Source organism: Bos grunniens, chromosome 4 (genome assembly GCF_055505025.1).
Source record: "Bos grunniens cultivar Pamir isolate PY7600 chromosome 4, Bosgru_T2T1.0, whole genome shotgun sequence".
In the NCBI taxonomy this organism is placed as follows: domain Eukaryota; kingdom Metazoa; phylum Chordata; class Mammalia; order Artiodactyla; family Bovidae; genus Bos; species Bos grunniens.
In genome coordinates this window covers 88,367,752-88,389,551 of record NC_141168.1, presented here as the reverse complement: position 1 = coordinate 88,389,551, position 21,800 = coordinate 88,367,752, and the positions used below count along the sequence as shown (strand labels likewise).

Genomic DNA, 21,800 nt, shown 5'->3' with positions numbered 1-21,800 from the left:
CGGACACGACTGAAGCGACTTAGCAGTAGCAGCAGCAAGAAGCGCTAATAGGAGATATGGCCAATTTAAGGGCCTCTGATTTGTGTAAGTTTTTAGACGCTTGAGAGTTGGTAAACAGATCACACCTGTGAAAGATGAGAGGGAGAGGTTAACATCTAGAACCTTGGAAGTCAACTTTAAAGCTTAAGAGAACTGTAAGTCCAGAGGCTATAATATAATACATCACGGTGACAATCCAAGTATCTAAATCTCCAGGGAGGGGGGAAGGGGGAAGATTTTCACAGATAACAGTTGTTACATAACCCAGATGACATTGTAAGAAAAACTTGAGAGTTCAGAATGAGAACTGCTGTTAAACTTCTAGCCCTCGAATTGGTAGGTCTGGGGCCACACATACTTGGCTAGGTCCGAGTTTCTCAGATGAAGGTTGTGGGCCAGATACTACCTAAGAATTCCAGTTCCCAGTGCTAGTTCTGTGACCCTTTCTGGCTGGAATTCAGTTTAATATGTCCCAGGGTATTACCACCTCCCCAAATTGTGCTTCTGTTTTCCTCTCTTTGTGTACCTCCTCTGCTTGAGCAGTGTTACTTGTCTCCTCAAGTACTGGAACAGCAGCGGTTATTGCTGGTGTATGGTACTAGCATTTGCTAATAGGAGGGGATGTGGTGGCTCTCTGTGACCTGAGCGCCTTCCCAGAAAAATTGAGCAGTGCTATATGAAGCCAGAGCCCAGGTTCAACTTCCAGGAGGCCTGGGCCCTGTTGTTTTACAAAACATTTCAGATCTGAACACCTTCCCAGAGGAGTAGTTTTGCTGTCTGTCTTCTCTTGGCCACCTGACACAACCACATCTTTGTGCATTTCAGATCACGCTGGTCCCAAGTTTGACATCGATATGCTGGTTTCACTTCTGAGGCAAGAAAATGCAAGAGACATTTGTGTCATCAAAGTTCCTCCGGAAATGAAATATACAGATTACTTTGTGATTGGTAGTGGCACTTCCACTCGACACTTGCATGCCATGGCCCACTACATTGTGAAAATGGTAGGATGCTTTCTTTTTCTTTGAAATCTTTAACTTAATGGAATTGTTTCAATGCATCAGACTGAAGAGCAGCACTTGAAAACTAAACCCGTCACAGAGATTATATGAGAAACCCAGAATTGGCACAAGTGTTTTATGTTCTTTGATGGGGAAAGTTATAAGGACCAATATCTAGCCTTAGTGGGTCAGGCTATTTCATATTCTTGTCTCTGTGACAAGGAAAAAAAGTACTAAAGTAACCTGAGGCAGACTAGAATACAGTATTACTGAGGGATTTCTAGAGCAAAACTGTCCAGTTACCCACTAGCCCTATGTGACTATGTAACTATAAATTAAAACTAAAAATTCAGTTCTTCAGCTGTACTAGCCACATTTTAGGTGCTTGGGGGCCACATGTGGCTTATTTATACTGAACAGTGCAAATATAAAACATTTCTGCAGTTGCAGAAAGTTCTGTTGGGTAGTGCCGGCCTAGAGTTTAATTCAAATGAAAAGATTTAGTCCTTGTCTTCTGAAATCACAAGTCTAGTTGAGGAAAGAAAAGGTAGTTCATATTCCAACTAGACTGAATAGGAATCAGAATGAGGAAGAAAATATACTTGGAACCTGATTCTAATACCACTGTAGAGGGAAACAGACTTATTTCACCCTGTTGAAAATTAGGCATGGAGGGGACAGTTAAGACCAAAAGAGTAGCTGGGATTGCCTTGAGAAGAGTGGTAAAATAAGGAGACTGAGAGCAAAACCCTGGTGCAACAGGGCAGAGCAAAGGAAGATTCTTAAAAAGCGGGGTAGTTGGAGAGAGAGGACTGGGAGGTCATGGAGGAAAAAGGACCTTAGGGTCTCTGTCAGAGATAATAGTAGAATAGAGTAAGTGAGACTTAAAAGTGACCATTGAACTTGGAGATGTAAAAAGAATGAGAGATTTTTCAGAGAAAGTTTCTATGGAAGAGCAAGGGAGGGGAATAGAAATGACTTTTACAAAAATTTTAGGTGAGAAGGGAGAAAAGGGCAAAGTCAAGAAGTTTTGTTGTTCTTGTTTGTGGTAAAATGTGTATAACATGAGACTTATTTTAGTCACTTTAGGTGTGCAGTTAAGTGGCATGAGTTACATTCGCACTGTCGTAGGACGGTTACTACTATCCATCTCCAGAACATTTTCATCCTGCAGAAACCTCTGTACCCGTTAGACCAGAACTCCCCATTCTCCCTGCCCCGAGCCTCTGGCAGCACCATTCTGCTTTCCATCTCTGAACTCGGCTACATAAATAAGCACCTCCTTGAGTGGAATCGTACTCTATTTGCCCTTTTGACTTATTTCACTTAGCATATTTTTCAAGGTTTTTCTGTGTTGTCGCACGTGTGAGAATTTTCTTCTTTTTGAGGCTGGATATTTATTTTAATGTATGTGTATACCGTATTGTATCTTATCCACCCAAATGGTGGGCATTTGGGTTGCTTCTGCCTTCTGACTATTGTGAATAATGCTGCTATGAACATGAGTGGAGAAGTATCTGTTCGTGTTCCTGCTTTTACTTTCAGAAGTGAAATCGCCAGATCCTGGTGCTGTTTAAGTTTCGAGAAACTACAATGCTCGTTAACGCAGCGGCTGTGCCACTCTTGGTCCCACCAGCAGTGCGCAGGCGCTCACATTTCTCACCGCGTGTTGTTTTCCAGTTTGTTGATAAATGAGTCTGAAAGTGTGAAAGTGTTCGTTGCTCAGTCGTGTCCAGCTCTTTTTGACCCCATGGACTGTAGCCCGCCAGGCTCCTCTTTCCATGGCACTCTCCAGGTAAGAATCCTGGAGTGGGTTGCCATTACTTTCTCCAAGGGATCTTCCCTACCTAGGGATTGAACCTGGGTCTCCCGCATCGCAGGCAGATTCTTACTGTCTGAGAGAGTCTAAGGATCATGTAGTTTTCAGTGTACAAGTCTTGCTCCTTCGGTTATGTTTATTTCTAAGTATTTTATCCTTTTTTATTCTATTGCAAACGGGATTGTTTTCTTCATTCCCCTTTCAGGTTGCTTTTTAAGTGTGCAGAAGTACAACTGATTTGGGGATGTTGATCTCATATCCTGCAACTTTGCTGAATCCATTTTTTCTAACAGGTTTTTTGGGTACAGTCTTTATGGTTTTCTTTATGGTATAAGATCATGTCATCTGCAAACTGAGATAGTTTTATTTTTTCCTCTCCAGTTCGGTTACTTTTTTCTTTTCTTTTCCCTTGCTCTAATGGCCATGGCTAGAACTTCCAGTACTGTGTTGACTAGCAAGTGGCAGAAGTGGGCATTCTTGTCTTGTTCCTGATCTGAGAGGTAAAACTTTCAGTTTTTTGTCATTGAGTTTGATGATAGCTAATAGCTGTGGGCTTTTCATATATGGCCTTTATTATCTTGAGGAGGTTTTTTTTTTTAATCTTTGTTGAGTTTTTCTCGTGAAAGGCACTGAGTTTTGTTAAATGGTTTTTCTGCATGTATTTGAGATGATTATATGGTTTTTGTTCCTCATTTTGTTAATGTGGTTTATTGCATTGATTGATTTTCACATGGAAACATCCTTACTTTCCAGAAATAAATCCCTTGTGGTTTTGGTGTATTATTCTTTTAATATGTTGAATTTGGTTTGCTAGTATGTTGACCTGCAGTTTTTTTCTCCCACCAGGTAAGCCCCACATATACGTATATCCACTCTTTTCTAGGTCATTACAGAGTATTGTGTAGAGTTCCTGTGCTATAAGTAGGTTGTTAGTTATTTTATAGTACTGTCTATATGTCAGTCCCAGTCGCCTAATTTATCCCTCTCCCCATCCCCTTAATGATAATTTAATTTTTTCTTTAATTGGGGTATAATTGCTTTACAGTGTTGTATTGCTTTCTGCTGTACAACTAAGTGAATCACTTATAAGAATACAGTATATCACCTCCCTCCTGAACCTCCATCCCACCCCTCTAAGGTCACCACAGCCCTGAGATGAGCTCCCTGCACAGGTGGGGACCTTCCCGAAGGTTCCCACGAGCTATCTGTTTTACCCATGGCAGTGTATACATGTCAGTCCCAATCTCCCAATTCATCCCACCCCTGCCCCACCCCCATCCACCTTGTGTCTACACATCTGTTCTCTACACCTCCATCTCTGTTCCTGCCCAGCAGATAGGTTCACCTACATTCCACATATGTGCCTTAATATCCAATACTTAGTTTTCTCTTTCTGACTTACTTCACTCTGTATCATAGACTCTAGGTCCATCTACATCACTAATAATGACCCGGTTTCGAATGAGTAATATTCCGTTGTATATATGTACCACATCTTAGTCCATTCACCTGTCGCTGGACATCTAGGTTGCTTCTATGTCCTGGCTATTGTAAGCAGTGCTGCAGTGAACGTTGGGGCGCATGTGTCTTTTTGAATTATGGTTTTACCAGGTTATGTGCCCAGTAATGGAATTGCTGGGTCATATGGTAGTTCCAGCCAGTCCATTCTAAAGGAGATCAGTCCTGGGTGTTCTTTGGAAGGAATGATGCTAAAGCTGAAACTCCAGTACTTTGGCCACCTCATGTGAAGAGTTGACTCATTGGAAAAGACCCTGATGCTGGGAGGGATTGGGGGCAGGAGGAGAAGGGGACGACAGAGGATGAGATGGCTGGATGGCATCACTGACTCGATGGACGTGAGTCTGAGTGAACTCCGGGAGTTGGTGATGGACAGGGAGGCCTGGCGTGCTGCGATTCATGGGGTCACAAAGAGTCGGACACGACTGAGCGACTGAATTGAACTGAACTGAATGGTAGTTCTAGTTTCAGTTTTTCAGGGAATTTCCATACTGTTCTCCAGAGTAGCTGTGTCAACTTAAATTCCCACCAATAGTGCAAGAAGGTCCCCTTTTCTCCACACCCTCTTAGACATTTAATGCTTGTAGATTTTTTGATGGTGGCCATTCTGAAGTGTGAGATGATGCCTCATTGTAGTTTGACTTGCATTTCTCTAATAATTAGTGAACTTGAGCATCTCTTCATGTGTTTGTTGGCCATCTGTATGTTTTCTTTGGAGAAATGTCTATTTAGGTCTTCTGCCATTTTTTGATTGGGTTGTTTATTTGTTTTTCATATTGAACTGCATGAGCTGCTTGTGTACTTGGGAGATTAATCCTTTGTCACTTGTGTCCTTTGCAAATATTTTCTCCCATTCTGAAGGTTCTCTTTCTGTCCTGTTTATGGTTTCCTTTGCTGTGCAAAAGCTTTTCAGTTTAATTAGATCCCGTGTGTCTTCTATTTTTCATTTTCATTAATCTAGGAGGTGGATCAAAAAAGATCTTGGCTATGATTTATGTAAAGTAGTGCTCTGCATAGGTTTTCTTTTCTTTTTTTTTCAGTTGGAGTATAATTGCTTTATTGTGTCGTGTTAGTTTCTGCTATCCAGAAAAGAGACTGAGCTCTATGTGTAACCGTGTCTCCTTCCTCTTGAGCCTCCATCCCACCCCTCTAGGTTGCCACACAGCACGGAGCTAATTTCCCTGTGCTACACGACAGCTTCCCAGCAGCTATTGGTTTTACACGGGGTAATGTATACATTCCAGTGCTACTCTCTCAACTCATCCCACTGTGATGAATAGTGTCCCCATCCCCCACTGTGTCCACAGGTCTTTTCTCTATATCCGTGTCTGTATTCCTGCCCTGCAGATAGGTTCATCAGCACTGTATTTCTGGATTCTAATTAAGCATTAATATATGATATTTATTTTTCTTTCTCTGGCTTATTCACTCTGTATGAGAGGCTCTAGATACATCTACCTCAGTTCAACTGACTGAATTCCTTCCTTTTATGGCTCAGTAATATTCCATCGTATGTATGTACCGTGTCTTCCTATTCATTTCATCTGAGGTTGGACATCTAGATTGCTTCCATGACTACTGTAAATAGTACAGCATCGAACGTTGGGGTGCATGTGGTGTTTTTTTTTTTGAATTATGGTTTTCTCAGGTTATATGCCCAGTAAGGGATTCCTAGGGCAAATAGTAGTTCTGTTTTTAGATTTTTTCGTCATTAATGATCTTCTGTTTATTTTTTTTTTTAATTTTATTTATTTTTTTTAGCCATGGTTATGACCACCATCTTTCTGGACTGCACTTTGTTGTTCAGTACCAATAGCTCTCACTTCTCAGGGGAAAGGATTTTAAAACAAAAACCAGGGTAACTGATACTTTCTCTACAGTAAACCCATGTGTTACTCTGCTGTACATACTGCTTGTGTTTTATCATCTAAACATTCCATGGTGGTGGCTAAGTCGTGTCCGACTCATGACCCCATGGACTGTAGCCCGCCAAGCTCCTCTGTCCATGGGATTTTCCAGGCAAGAATACTGGAGTGGGCTGCCATTCCCTTCTCCAGAGTTCTGTTTATTTTTTAATGGGCATATAATTGCTTTAAAATGCTGTGTTAACTTCTTCTGTCCAACAGTGAATCACCTATATACACGTATATCCCTTCCATTCGGGCCTCCCTTCCATTCGGGCCTCCCTCCCACCCCAGCCCCCTCCATCCTACCCCTCCCCGTCCCTCTGGGTGATGGCAAAGCAGTGAACTGAACTCCCTGTGCTGTAGAGCAGCTCCCCACAGCTGGCTGTTTCACACATGGCGGATGTGTTTATGCAGTTCTGCCCTCCCAGTTGGTCTGACTCTGCCTGTCCCATGTGTCCATATGTCCATTCTCTACTTCTGCAGCTCTGTTCATGACCTGCATATAAGTTCAACTGTATCATTTTTCTAGATTCCATGTATATGTGTTAATATATGAGACTCGTTTTTCTGTTTTTGAGTTCACTCTGTATGAAAGGATGTTGCTGAACCATGAAAGACGCTGGGTTTCTTGGCCTCCGGAGGAGAAGAATTCTATCCGGGGCCAGTGATGAGGCTTGATCACTCGGAGCTTTTGTGTAATAAAGTTTTATTAAAGTATAAAAGAGAGAAAGCTCCTGACATAGACATCAGAAGGGGGCAGAAAGAGTGCCCACCTGCTAGTCTTCAGCCGGATGTTATACAGCTACTGCTGCTAAGTCACTTCAGTCATGTCCGACTCTGCAACCCCATAGACGGCAGCCCACCAGGCTCCCCCGTCCCTGGGATTCTCCAGGCAAGAACACTGGAGTGGGTTGCCATTTCCTTCTCCAGTGCATGAAAGTGAAAAGTGAAAGTGAAGTCGCTCAGTCGTGTCCGACTCTTAGCGACCCCATGGACTGCAGCCCACCAGGCTCCTCCGTCCATGGGATTTTCCAGGCAAGAGTACTGGAGTGGGGTGCCATTGCCTTCTCCGAGAAAGGAGATGTCTCAAAGCTCAGAGTGGCACCAGGCCCCTCACCTACAACATGCATTTTGAAATAACATTGGCACCAGATGAGTCATCCCGGGCCATAAAATGATTGACATGAATCTTGAAGAAAGGCAGGTTTCCAAGTAAATATTTAGTTTTATTAGCATAGATTAGGAGAGCAGTGTATGAGTAAAACATACAGGTTTGTCAGGTCCATTCTGAGTCTTAGGTGGAACTGACTTGAAGACAGAGTCTGGGGTAAATGCATAGTTCATTAACATAGCTTAAGACCAACATTTCCATAAGAAAAATGCATTGGTTAGCTCATGGTTTGAGAAAAGTTAAGTTCAGGTGGAACCAGGTGTCGTCATGGCAACACAGAATTTTAAAAGAGTAGTTTGTTTCCTCCTGCTGCTTAACAGAGAGAAAAAATGTCTGACACTTGCAGCCTATTTCTTCCATTTGGAGACCCCTGGCCTTCCTGCCTATTACCCTCATAAGAGTCAAGGACCATCCACAGCACTACAGATGACCCAGTTTCTTTTCATTTTATGGCTGCATAATATTCCATTGTATGTATGTACGGCATCTTCTTAATCCATTCATCTGTGGCTGGACATCTAGGTTACTTCATATCCTGGCTTTTGTAAATAGTGCTGCAATGAACATTGGGCACCACGTGTCTTTTTTAAAAACAATTTTATTTATTTATTTATTTTCGGCTATACTGGGTCTCTTTTGCTGCGTGAGCTTTTCTGTAGTGAGCTTTTTCTGCGTGAGCTTTTTGTGGTGAGTGGAGGCTACTCTTTAGTTGGGGTGCGTGGGCCTCTCAGTGCATTGGCTCTAGGGCCTGTGGGCTTCGAGCCTCAGCGGTTGCAGCATGTGGGCCCAGCAGTTGTGGTTCCTGGGCCCCAGAGCACAGGCTCAATTGTTGCGGTGCACGGGCTTAGTCACGATGAAGTACCTGAGATCCTCCCAGACCAGGGATGGAGCCCATGTCTCCTTCAATGTCAGGCAGATTCTTTACCACTGAGCCACCAGGGAAGCCTCATGTGTCTTCTTCAATTAAAGTTTTCTTTGGGTGTATAGGCTGAGTAATATTCCCTTGTGTATATACATAGACCACATCTTTGTCCATTCATCTGTGGATGGGCATTTAGGTTGCTTCCATGTCCTGGATATTGTAAATAATGTGTTGAATATTGGGGTGCACATATCTTTTTGACTTAATGGTTTTCTCAGATTATATACCTGGGAGTGGGATTGCTTGGGCATATGATAGTTCTATTTTTAGATTTTTTTTTTTACCACATTAATGATCTTTTATTTTTTTAATTTATTTTCTAATTGGAGTACAATTGCTTTACAATGTTGTTGGTGTCTGCTGTCCAACAAAGCGAATCACCTACATGTGTACATACATACCCTCCCTGTGGGGCTCCCTCCCACTGCCATGCCCTCCATCCCATCAGCCCTTTATGTCATCACCAAGCCCTGAGCTGAGCTGCCTGTGCATACAGCAGCTTCCCACTACTTGCCTCTTTTACTCATGACACTGTATATATTTCAACGCTTGCCTCTAAATTCATCCTGTCCTGCACTTCCCCCATGTCCGTATGTCTGGGGAAGACTTCTGGGACTCTTTTCCTGCCCTGCACGTATGCTCATCTGTACCATTTTTCTAGATTCCATATAAGTGTTAATATACAATAGTTGATCTTCTCTTTCTAACTTAACTCACTCTGTGTGACAGATTCTAGTTCCATCCACATCATTACAAATGACCCAATTTCATTCTTCTTTATCTCTGAGTAATATTCCACTGTGTGTGTATATGTGTGTGTAAACCGTATCTGCTTATCCATTCATCTGGGAATGGACACTTTGCTTCCATGTCCTGGCTCTGGTGAATACTGCTGCAGTGAACATTGTGATGTGTCTTCTTGAATTATGGTTTTCTCTGGGTATATACCCAGTAGGGGAGTCACTGGGTTATGTGATAGTTCTGTTTTTTAGTTTTGTTTCATGAATAATGGTCTTTTTTTTTAATTTATTTTTAATTGAAGTAAAATTGGTTTACATTGTTATATAGTTTCTTTTGTACAGCAGTGTGAATAAATTATAAGTATACACATATCCCTTCCCTCCCACCCGTCTGGGTCATCACAGAGCATCGAGCTGAGTTTCCTGTGCTGCACCGCAGCTTCCCACAGCTTATGTGTTTTATACATGGTGATGTTTCTGTGGCAGCGCTGCTCTACCAGTTTGTTTCACACTCCCCTTCCCTTGGGTTCACAGGTCCATTCTCTACTTCTGCCCTGCAGATAGGATCATCTGTACCATTGTCCTGCATGCCATATCTGTATGTTAATATATGGTATTTGTTTTTCTGACCTCACTCTGTATGACAGAGTGAAGGTCCATCCACATCACTACAAATGACCCAATATTGTTCCTTTTTATGGCAGAATAATACTCCATGTGTATGTATATGTGTGTATATATACACACACACACACACACACACACACACACACACACACACAGAGACACCCCCCACATCTTTTTTGGGAATGATTATCTATTTTTAAATGAAACAAAGATGAATATTCTTAATGGTAAAAGGTAGAATTCACAAAGAAGATAGACATCATAAACCATTAGACACCTAATAACAAAGAAGCAAAAATACATAAAGCAAAAATCAGCAGAAAATAGAAGGGAAAAGAAAAAAATATATAGTCATAGTGAGACGTATTAACATTTCTCTGAGAATAATGGTTTTCTATATTTTAACTTTTTTTAATTGGAGTAAACTTGGTTTTGAGTGTTATTCTCTGCTGTGAAACAATGTGAATGAATTATAAATATACATATATCCCCTTCCTCTCGAGCCTCCCTGCCTCACAACCCTTTCCCCATCCTGCCATTCTGGGATATCACTGAACATGGGGCTGAGCGCCCTGTGCTGTGCAGCTGCTTCCCTCTGTGCATTTTACTCATGGTGGTGTATATGGCAGCTGCTCTACCAGCTTGTCCCACCTTCCCCTTCCCTGTGTCTACATATTTGTTCTCTGCTTCTGCATCTCTCTTTTTCCCCTGCAAATAGGTTCATCTGTTCCAGTTTTCTAGATTCCATATATTTGTGTTAATAAGTGTTACTTGATTTTCCTTGCCGACTGACTTCACTCTGAGAGTCTAGCCCATCCACATTACTGCAAATAGCACAGTTCTGTTCCTTTTATTGGCGGAGTAATATTCCATTGTATGCGTTCCACATCATTATCCATTCACCTTTAGGTTGCTTCCATCTCCTGACTTTTGTAATTAGTTCTGCAATGAGCATTGGGGTGCCTGTGCCTTGCTGAATGATGGTTTTCTCAGGGTATATACCGGTAGTGGATTGCTGTGATATGGTAGTTCCATTTTTAAACTTTTTTCAAGATTAGTGATCTTTTATTTCTTTAATCTATATGTTAATGGGAGTATAATTGCTTTACAATATTGCGTTAGTTTCTGCTGTTTAAAATAAAAGGAATCAGCTATTTGTATACATATATTCCTTTTTGGAGCCTCCCTGCACCCAGCCCATGTCATCCCACTGTTATCATCACAGAGCACCCAGCTGAGCTCCCCGTGGTACACAGCAGCATCCCACCAGCTGTCTGTGAAGGTCTCACACACGGCAGTGTATACATGGCAGAGCTCCTCTCCCAGTGCGTCCCCTCCTTCCCTTCCCTTATGACCGTATGTCCGTTCTCTACTTCTGTGTGTCTATCCTGCCTTGCAAATCGTTTCATCTGCACCATTTTTCTGGATTCCATATATTTGTGATAATATATCATATTCGTTTTTGTCTTTCTGAGTTTTCTCTGCATGACAGAGTCAGGGACCATCCACAGCTCTACATATGACCCAGTTTCATTCCTTAAATGGCTGAATAATGTTCCATTGTATGTATGTACCATATCTTCTTAATTCATTCATCTGTGGATGGACATCTAGGTTTCTTCCATGTCCTGGATATTGTAAATAGTGCTGCATTGAACATCGGGGTGTGTATGCCCTTTTGAATTATTGTTTTCTCAGACTTTATGCCCAGAAATGTGATTGCTGGGGCTTAAGATAGGTCTTTTTAATTTCTTTTTATGATTATTGATCTTCTTTCAGTTTTTTTAATTTGAATTTTAATTGGACTCTAATTGATTTAGAATGTTTTGTTAGTTTATATTGTCCAACAGAGCGATCAGCTGTATTTATACATAATCCCCTCCATTTGTGACTCCCTCCCACCCCCAACCTTCTTTATCCCACGCCTCTAGGAAATCACAAAGCACCAAGCTGAGGTCTCTAGCTCTGCAACAGCTTCCCACTTCCTAGGTATTTTTCACGTGGCAGTGTATATATGCAGGGCTGCTCTCTGAATTGTTCTTCCCTCCCTTCATGCATGTCCAATGTCTATTCTCTACTTTCGCAGCTCTTTTCATGACCTGCACATGTGTTTATATGTCTGATTTTTCTAGATTCCATATATGTGTTACTAAATAGTATTTGATTTTCTGACTGACTACTTCACTCTGTACAACAGACTCTAGTTCCATCCATATCTACGAATGACCCAATTTCCTTCCTTTTTATGGCTGAATAATGTTCCGTTATATATTGTATGTACCACATCTTCTCAGCCATTCGTCTTTGGATGGACATCTAGGTTGCTTCCACGTCCTGGCTTTTGTGAACAGTGCTGCGGTGAACATTGTGGTGCGCGTGTCTTTTTCAGTTATGGTTTTCTCTGGGTATATACACAGTGCAATTGCTGATTCATGTGGCAGTTCTGTTTTTAGTTTTTTCATGAATAATGGTTGTTTAATTTATATTTAATCGGCGTGTAATTGGTTCACAGCGTTCTGGTAGTTCCTGCTCTACAGCAGTGTGAAGGAAGTGTAAGTATACATAAGCCCCCTCCCTCTGGAGCCCCCCTTCCAGCCCAGCAAATGACGCCCACCTGAGCCCTCGCAGAGCACGGCGCGGAGCTCCCTGTGCTGGAGCAGCTCCCAGGAGCGGTGTGTTCTGCATACGGTGGTGCAGACATGGCAACGCCACGCTGCCAATTCATCTCAGCTTGCCCTTCCCCCAGGTCCACATGTTCGTTCTCTGCTTCTGCATCTGTTTTTGGCCTGCAGATAGGTTCATCTGTACCAGTTTTCTAGATTCCATGTATATGTGTTAATATATTTGATTTTCTGGTCTGGCTTACTTTACTCTGTATGACAGACTCTAGGCACACCCATATTGCTACTTTGTGGCTAAATAATATTCCATTGTATTTTCCACGTCTTAGCCATTCATCTATGGATGGAAATTTAGGTTGCTTATATATCCTGGCTATTGTAAACAGTGCTGCAGTAAACATTTGGGTGTGTATATATCTTGGTGAATTATGGTTTTCTCATCCCCACTAGTGGGATTGCTGGGGCAGACAGCATTAACAGTATGAAATTTTAATTTTATTAACATACTGTATTAACTTCTAATTTTTGAAGATTATTAATCTGTTATTTATTGTTTTAAATTTATTTTTAATTGGAGTATAATTGCTTTACACTATTGTTTGTGCTGTCCAACAAAGTGCGTTAGCTCTGTGTATACATATATTGTCTTCTTTGTATTTCCCTCCCACTGCCATTTCCTCCCTTCCCACCCTCTGGGTTCTTTATTCATTCTGGGTTCTTTATTCATGAATGAATAAAGGGATCCACATTTAGATACCTTCTGCATCTTGACTTTGTAAGTAGTGCTGCAGTGAACATTAGGGTGCATGTGTCTTTTTGAATTATCATTCTCAGAGTATATCCCCAAGAGTGGAATCTCTGAGTCATGTGATAATTCTGCTTCCCTCATAGCTCAGTTGGTAAAGAATCTGCCTGCAGTGCAAGAGATCCAGGTTCGATTCATGGGTCTGGAAAATTCCCTGGAGGAGGAAATGGCAACCCACTCCAGTATTCTTGCCTGGAGAATCCCCATGGACAGAGGAGCCTGGGGTTGCAAAGAGTCTGATACAACTTAGAGACTAAACCAAGTGATATTTCTATTTTTAGTTTTCTTTTTCACAATAAATGATCTTTTTTAATAAATTTATTTTTAATTGCTTTACAATATTGTGTTTGTTTCTGCTGTCCCAGAAAGAGAATCATCTGTATGTATACATGTATCCCCTTTTTCTGAACTTGCTCCAGCTCCAGCCACCCAGTCCCACTTCTGCAGGTCGTCACGGAGCAGCGCACTGAGCCCGCGTCCTGCAGCAGCTCCCCACCGGCTCACTTTATCATGGCAGTGTGTATGTCGGAGCCGCTCTCTGTTTGTCTCAGGGTCCTCTTTCCCATGTCCACATGCCCCTTCTCTATTTCTGCAACTGTTCATGTCCTGCAGATAGGTTCATCTGTCTATACATGTGTGTGAATGTATGATGTTTGATTCTCTTTCTGACATACTTCACTCTGTACATGTGTATGTACAGATCTCAGTACATACACATCACTACCAACGACCCAGTTTAGCTCCTTTTATCACTGAATCATATTCCATTGTATGTATATGTGCCACATCTTACCATTTATCTGTGGGCAGGCATTTAGTTGCTTCCATGTCCTGGCTGTTGTAAATAGTGCTGCAGTGAACATGTGGTGGTGTGTCTTTTTGAATTTTGGTTTTCTTTCTGTTTATACCCAGCGGTGTGATTGCTGGGCTGTATGGTAGTTCTTTTTTTTTTGGTGAATAATGGTAATCAGAGTATTTGGCTTACATTGTTGTGCTAGTTTCTGCTCTGCAGCACTGTGAATGAGTTATAAGTATACATATATACCCTCGCGCTCCAGCGTCCCTCCCACGCTCCCCTGTCCCCGTCCTACCCCGCTGGGCCATCACAGAACACGAGCTGAGCTCCCTGTGCTCCACGGCAGCCTCTTACTAGCTATGTACCTTACACACGGAGGTGTATATGTGGCACCACTCTTCTCCCGATTCATCCCACACTCCTCTTTGCCTGTGTCTGCTTGTTCTCTGCTTCTGCTTATCTGATTTTGCTTTGTAAATCAGTTCATCTGTACCGTTTTTCTAGATTCCACATGTGTTACTATATTGTATTTTTCTTTCTGACTAAAGTCACTCTGTATGATAGACTCTAAGTCCATATCACTAGAAATGACCCAGGTAAGTATTTTTTATGCGGGGCAGTGTTATTCATCTTGCCCTCCCCTTTCCCCATGTTCACGTCTTCTCTATGTTTGCTTCTCTGTTCCTGTCCAAATAAGTTCACTTGTACCATTTTTCTGGATCCCATATATGTGTTACTATATGATGTTTGTTTTCCTGCTGTATTGCTGTGTGGCGCTCTGGTCCATGCACGTTTACTGCCGATGGCCTGAGTCCATTCTGTTTCCTGGTTCCGTGGTATCCCATTGTGCACATGTGCCACGCCCTCTTCATCCAGAGGTTGCTTCCATCTCCTGGCTGTTGTAAATAGTGCTGAAAAGAACACCTGGATGGGTGTTTAATGTTGTTTATGGTTTTTCAGGGCATATACCCAGTAGTGTGATTGCTGGGTTATATGTTAGTTGCATTTTTCATTTTTTTCAAGATTCAGTTCAGCTCAGTCGCTCAGTCGTGTCCAACTCTTTGCGACCCCATGAATCACAGCACACCAGGCCTCCCTGTCCATCACCAACTCCCGGAGTTGACTCAGACTCATGTCCATCGAGTCAGTGATGCCATCCAGCCATCTCATCCTCTGTCGTCCCCTTCTCCTCCTGCCCCCAATCCCTCCCAGCATCAGAGTCTTTTCCAGTGAGTCGGTTCTTCATTTCAGGTGGCCAAAGTATTGTTGGAGTTTCAGCTTCAGTATCAGTCCTTCCAATGAATATTCAGGACTGATTTTCCTTTAGGATGGACTGGTTGGATCTCCTTGCAGTCCAAGGGACTCTCAAGAGTCTTCTCCAACACCACAGTTCAAAAGCATCAGTTCTTATAATTACTTTAAAATTACGTGTTAGTGTCTGCTGTCCATCAAAGTGAATCACCTATATATACACATGTCCTGGCCCTTGGGGCCTCCCTGCCCCTCCAGCCCCCTCTGGCCCACCCCCCTCTGGGTAATCACAAAGCAGTGAGCTGAACTTGCTGTGTTGTAGAGCAGCTGCCCCATCTGTTTTACACATGGTAGTATATTTGTGGCAACACTGCTCTCCCAGGTGGTTTTACCCTCCCTGTTCTGCATGTCCATGTGTCCATTCTCTCCTAAACTCTAGTCATGGTTTGCATATAAGTTCATCTGTATCATTTTTCTAGATTCCATGTATGTGTGTTTATATACAGTATTTGTTTTTCTTTCTGAATTACTCATTCTGTATGACAGACTCTAGTTTCATCCACATCACTACAAGTGACTCAATTACCTTCCTTTTTATGGCTGAGTAATATTCCATTGTATGTATGGTTTCCCTCATAGCTCAGTCAGTAAATCATCTGCCTGCAATGCAGAAGACCTGGGTTCGATTCCTGGGTCAGGAAGATCCCTGGAGAAGGAAATGGCCCCCCACTCCAGTATTCTTACGTGGAGAATCCCATGGACAGAGAAGCCTGGTAGTCTACAGTCCATGGGATTGCAAGAGTCGGACACGACTTAGCGACTAAAACCGACCAACCACCACACTTTAATCCATTCATCTGTCGATAGACATCTAGGTTACTTCAGTGTCCTGGCTTTTGTAAATAGTACTGCAGTGAACATTGGGACTGTGTGTCTTTTTAGACATAATTTTATTTACTCACTTCTGGCTGTGCTGGGTCTCCATTGCCGTGTGAGCTTTTCTTTTGTTGTGGTGAGTAGGGCCATGCCCTAGTTGGGTGCACGGGCTGCTCAGTGCAGTGGCTTCTCCTGTTGTGGACACTGGCTCCAGGGCCTGTGGGCTCAGCAGTTGCGGGTTTCCGGGCTCTCAATTGTTGCAGTGCACGGGCTTAGTCGCTACGAGGGGCCTGAGATCCTCCCAGACCAGGGATGGAAACCACGTCTCCTGCAGCGTCAGGCAGATTCTTCACCACTGAGCCAGCGGGAAAGCCATGTTGTGTCTTTCTGAATTAAGGTTTTCTGTGGATATGTGCCCAATAGTAAGATTGCTCAGTCATATGCTAGTTCTATTTTTAGTTGTTTTTTCCCCTCAAGGTTAATGTTTTTATTTTTTAATTGGAGTACGGTTACTTTACAGTGTGTGTAAGTTTCTGCTCTCCAACAAAGGGAATCATCTATATATATGCGTGTATTCGTCCCTTTGGGCCTCCCTCCCACTGCCGTCCCCCTCATCCCACTCTTCTAGGCCATCACGGAACACCCAGGTGAACTCCCTGTGCTGTACGGCAGCTGCCCACTGGTTGTCTACCTTACACATGGCAGAATATATATGGCGGTGCTGGTCTTCCAGTTAGTCCCACCCTCCCCTTCCCGAGTCTGCATGTCCGGCCACTACTTCTCTGACCCTATTCCTGCCCTGCATATTGATTCATCTGTATCATTTTTCTAAATTCCATGTATATGTATTAATATACAGTATTTGTTTTGCTCACTTCACTCTATATGATAGACTCAGGGCCTATCCATGCCACTACAAATGACCCAATTATCTTCTTTTTATGGCTGAGGAACTTTCCATGGTATATTTACATGCCACATCTTCATCCATTCATGTGTGGATGGACATTTAGGTTGTTGCTTCCATGTCCTGGGTATTGTAAATAGTGCTGGATTTAATATGGGGTGCATGTGTCTTTTCTCAGATTATATGCCCAGTAGTGGGATTGCTGGGGCATATAGTAGTTGTATTTTTAAATTTTTTTCCCCAACATTAATGATCTTTTATTTTTTAAATTTATTTTCTAACTGAAACACAGTTGCTTTACAATGTTGTTGGTGTCTGCTGTCCAGCCAAGTGAGTCACCGGTATGTGCACATGTGTCTCCTCCCTTTGGGGCTCCCTCTGGCCTCCACTGCCTCCACCCCACCGCCCCGCTAGGCCATCACAAAGCCCTGAGCTGAACTGCCTGGGCTGGACAGCACTTTCCCACTACTTGCCTGTTTTACTCATGACGCTGTATATATTTCGGTGCTTGTCTCTAAATTCGTCCCTACTTCTGGGACTCTATCCCTGCCCTGCATATAAGTTCATCTGTACCATTTTTCTAGATTACATATACGTATTAATATACAACATTTGATTTTTTCTCTTTCTGACTTACCTCACTCTGTATGACAGATTCTACTTCCATCCACATCATTACAGATGAACGAGTTTCATTCCTTTTTATTGCTGAGTAATATTCCATTGTGTGTGTGTGTGTGTGTGTGTGTGTGTGTGTGTGTGTGTGTGGTGTGTGTGGTGTGTATACTCGTATATATATACCACATCTTATCCATTCATCTATGGAGGGATATTTAGGTTGCTTCCATGTCCTGGCTATTGTGACTACAGCTGCAGTGAACACTAGTGTGTGTGTCTTTTTGAACTATGGTTTTCTCTGGGTATATACCCAGGGGTGGGGTTACTGGATTATGTAAATGTTTAGTTTCATGAATACTGTTTTTTTTTAAATAATGTTTTTTTTTTAATTGGAGTAAAATTGGTTTATAGTATTGTGTTTCTACTGTACAACAATGTGAATAAGTTACAAGTATACATATATCCCTTCCCGCCCACCCCCCGCCCTGTCTGGGTCATCACGGAGCACCGAGCTGAGTTTCCTGAGCTACGCGCAGCTCCCCGCTAGCTATACATTTTACACACGTAGTGTTTATGTGGCAGGGCTACTCGACCAGTTCATTTTACACTCCTTCCCTTGGGTTCACATGTCCATTCTCTGCTTGGGCCTCTATTCCTGCCTGGCAAATAGGTTCATCTGTATCGTTTTTCTATGTTACATATAGAAAGCACAAATGTGTGTTAATATCTGATGCTTGTTTCTCTCACTTCCCTCTGTATGACAGACTCTGAGTCTGTTCACATCACTGCAAATGCCCAATTTCATTCCTTTTATGGCTGAGGAATATTTCTTTGTATATATGTACCACATCTCTTAATCCATTCGTCTGTGGATGGACATCTAGGTTGCTTCCATACCCTGGATATTGTAAATACTGCTGCGTTGCACATTGGGGTGCATGTATCTTTTTAAATTACGGTTTTCTCAGGTTATATGCCCAGTAAGGGATTCCTTGGGCTCTGTTCTGTTTTTAGTTAGTTTTTTTCCAACATTATGATCTTTTCAAAATTCCTTGAAATTTAAAATTGAAGTATAATTGCTTTACAATGCTGTATTAGTTTCTGGTGGCCAACAAAGTGAGTCAGCTCCATGTACAGACATATCCCCTACCTTTGTGCCTTTCTCGCACCACCACGCCCTCCAGCCCCTCCATCTCTTAGGTCATCACAGGCAGTGGGCTCAGGCCCTGTGCTGCACAGCAGCTTCACACGAGCTGTTCTGCACACATCACTGTATGTATGGCCGTGCTCCTCTCCCTAATGGGTTGCCCAATCCATTAATCTCCCAGTATGGATTGCCCTGACATATGGTAGTTCCATTTTTAATCTTTTTTCAAGATTAGTGATCTTTTATTTCTCTAATGTTTGTTAACTGGAGTATAATTGCTTTACAATATTGTGTTAGTTTCTGCTGTCCAAGAACGAGAATCAGCTGTTTGTACACATGTATTCCTTTTGTGAGCTTCCCCCCACACCCGCCTGCGTCACCTTACTCCTGTAGGTCACTCCAGAGCAGTGAGCTGAGCTCCCTGCGTTACGACAGCACCCCACTGGCTATCTGTTTCATTTCACAGTGACAGTGCAGGTGGGAAGTGCCCGTCCCCGGTTGTCCCTTTCTTCCCTTCCCTGTGTCCACATGTCGTTCTTTGGTTCTGTGTGTCTGTTCCTGCTCTGCGAATAGTGTCCTCTGTACCATTTTTGTATTCCATATATATGTATTAACATATGATACTCGTTTTTCTTTCTGACTTCACTCTGTAGGACAGTCAGGACCATCCACAGCTCTACAAATGACCCAATTTCATTCCTTTTTATACCCGAACAGTATTCTGCTGTATATATGTACTGCATCGGAATCCATTCATCAAAGATGGACCTCTAGGTTGCTTCCATGTCCTGTCTGTTGTAAACAGTGCTGAATTGAACATTGGGTTGCATGTGTCCTTATGAATTAAGGTTTTCTCAGGTTTTAGGCCCAGTAGTGGGGTTTCTGGGGCTTGTGTTAGTTCCATTTTTAATTTCTTTTCAAGATTACTGGTCTTTTCTCAGTTTTTTTTTAATTGAATTTTTAACTGGACTCTAATTGCTTTACAATATTATGGTTTTGCTGTCCAACAAAGTGATCAGGTATGTTTACATCATCCTCTCCATTTGTGACTCCCGCTCACTGCAGCCCCCTCTTATCCCACCTCCCTAGGAAATCACAAAGCACAAGCTGAGGCCCCTAGCTCTACAGTAACTTCCCACTTGTTATTTTTCACATGACTGTGTATATGTGGCGGTACTACTGACTCGTTCCTACCCTTCCCTTCCTGCATGTCCACATCCCGTTCTCTACTTCTGCAACTCTATTCATGACCTGCGTGTTTTCATCTGTATTTTTCTAGATTCCACATGTGTTAATATGTGATATTTGGTACTGTAACCTCACTCTGTATGACAGACTCTAGTTCCATCCATATCACTAAAAATGACCCAGTTTCCTTTTTGTGGCTGAGTGATATTCCATTGTATGTATGTACCACATCTTCTCAGCCATTCGTCTTTGGATGGACATCTAGGTTGCTTCCACATCCTGGCTTTTGTGAACAGTGCTGCGGTGAACATTGTGGTGCGCGTGTCTTTTTCAGTTATGGTTTTCTCTGGGTATATACACAGTGCAATTGCTGATTCATGTGGCAGTTCTGTTTTTAGTTTTTTCATGAATAATGGTTGTTTAATTTATATTTAATTGGCGTGTAATTGGTTCACAGCGTTCTGGTAGTTCCTGCTCTACAGCAGTGTGAAGGAAGTGTAAGTATACATAAGCCCCCTCCCTCTGGAGCCCCCCTTCCAGCCCAGCAAATGACGCCCACCTGAGCCCTCGCAGAGCACGGCGCGGAGCTCCCTGTGCTGGAGCAGCTCCCAGGAGCCGTGTGTTCTACATACGGTGGTGCAGACATGGCAACGCCACGCCGCCAATTCATCCCAGCTTGCCCTTTCCCCAGGTCCACATGTTCGTTCTCTGCTTCTGCATCTGTTTTTGGCCTGCAGATAGGTTCATCTGTACCAGTTTTCTGGATTCCATGTGTATGTGTTAATATATAATATTTGATTTTGTCTTTTTTACCTCACTCTGTGAGATACACTCTAGGCCCATCCTATCACTGCAGATAGCACAATTTCATTGCTTTTATTGCTAAAAATACTGCATCATTTCCAAATATTCCAAATTTTCAACATCTTATCCATTCATCTGTGGATGGACATTTAGGTACATTCCATGCCTTGGCTTTTGTAAACAGTGCTGCAGTGAACATTGGGGTGCCTGTCTTTTTGAATTATCATTTTCTCAGGGTATATTAATAATGGGATTTCTGAGTCATATGCTATTTCTATTTTCTTTTTCATGATAAATGATCTTTTAAAATTTATTTTCAATTGGAGTATATATATGGTTTACAGTATTGTAAAGCTCTCCCAGGAGAGTCATCTGTATGTGTACATATGTCCCCTTTTTTGAGCCTCCCCCCCCTTCGCACCCACCCAGTCCCACCTCTGCAGGTCATCACACGGCACGTCACTGAGCTCCCTGTGCGGTACAGCAGCTCCCCACCAGCTGCCGCTTTTACACATGGCAGTGTGTACGTGTCAAGACTACTCCCCCAATCTGTCCCCCAGCTCCCCTTCCCTTGTGTCCACATGTCCATTCTCTGCTTCCGTGCCTCTATTTTTACCTTATAAATAGGTTCACCTGTACCATTGTTCTAGATTCCATGTATATGTGCTAATACGATACTCATTTTTCTCTTTCCTACTTATATCACTCTGACACTCCAGTTCCATCCATGCAACTACAAGTGACTCAATTGTGTCCATTTTATTAGTAATATTCCTTTGTATGTATGTACCACAGTATCTTATCCATTCATCTCTGGATGGACATTTAGGTTGCTTCCATGTCCTGGATATTTTAGTAGTGCAGCAGCGAGCATTGGGGTTGCTTGTGTCTTTGAATTACGGTTTCTCAGATTACATTCCCAGTAATTTATAATTACATTTTTTAAAATTGAACTATAATTGCTTTTCAATATTGTGTTAGTTTCTGCTGTCTAACAAAGTGACTCAGCCATATATATTCATAGATCCTCTCCCTTTGTGCCT

The 21,800-nt window shown here is 42.5% G+C and overlaps 1 protein-coding gene across 4 annotated transcripts in view; it reads left to right on the top strand.

Annotated features, from left to right (window-relative positions):
• The window catches only part of MALSU1 (mitochondrial assembly of ribosomal large subunit 1), a 32,934-nt gene that overhangs the window by 6,549 nt on the left and 4,585 nt on the right, over positions 1 to 21,800 (top strand). For all 4 annotated transcript variants that reach the window (XM_086397367.1, XM_086397366.1, XM_086397365.1 and 1 more), the window contains exon 2: positions 865 to 1,043. In XM_086397367.1, coding sequence (XP_086253493.1) covers positions 894 to 1,043 — 150 coding nt within the window. In that variant the 5' untranslated portion in view covers positions 865 to 893. The remainder of the gene's footprint in view (positions 1 to 864; positions 1,044 to 21,800) is intronic.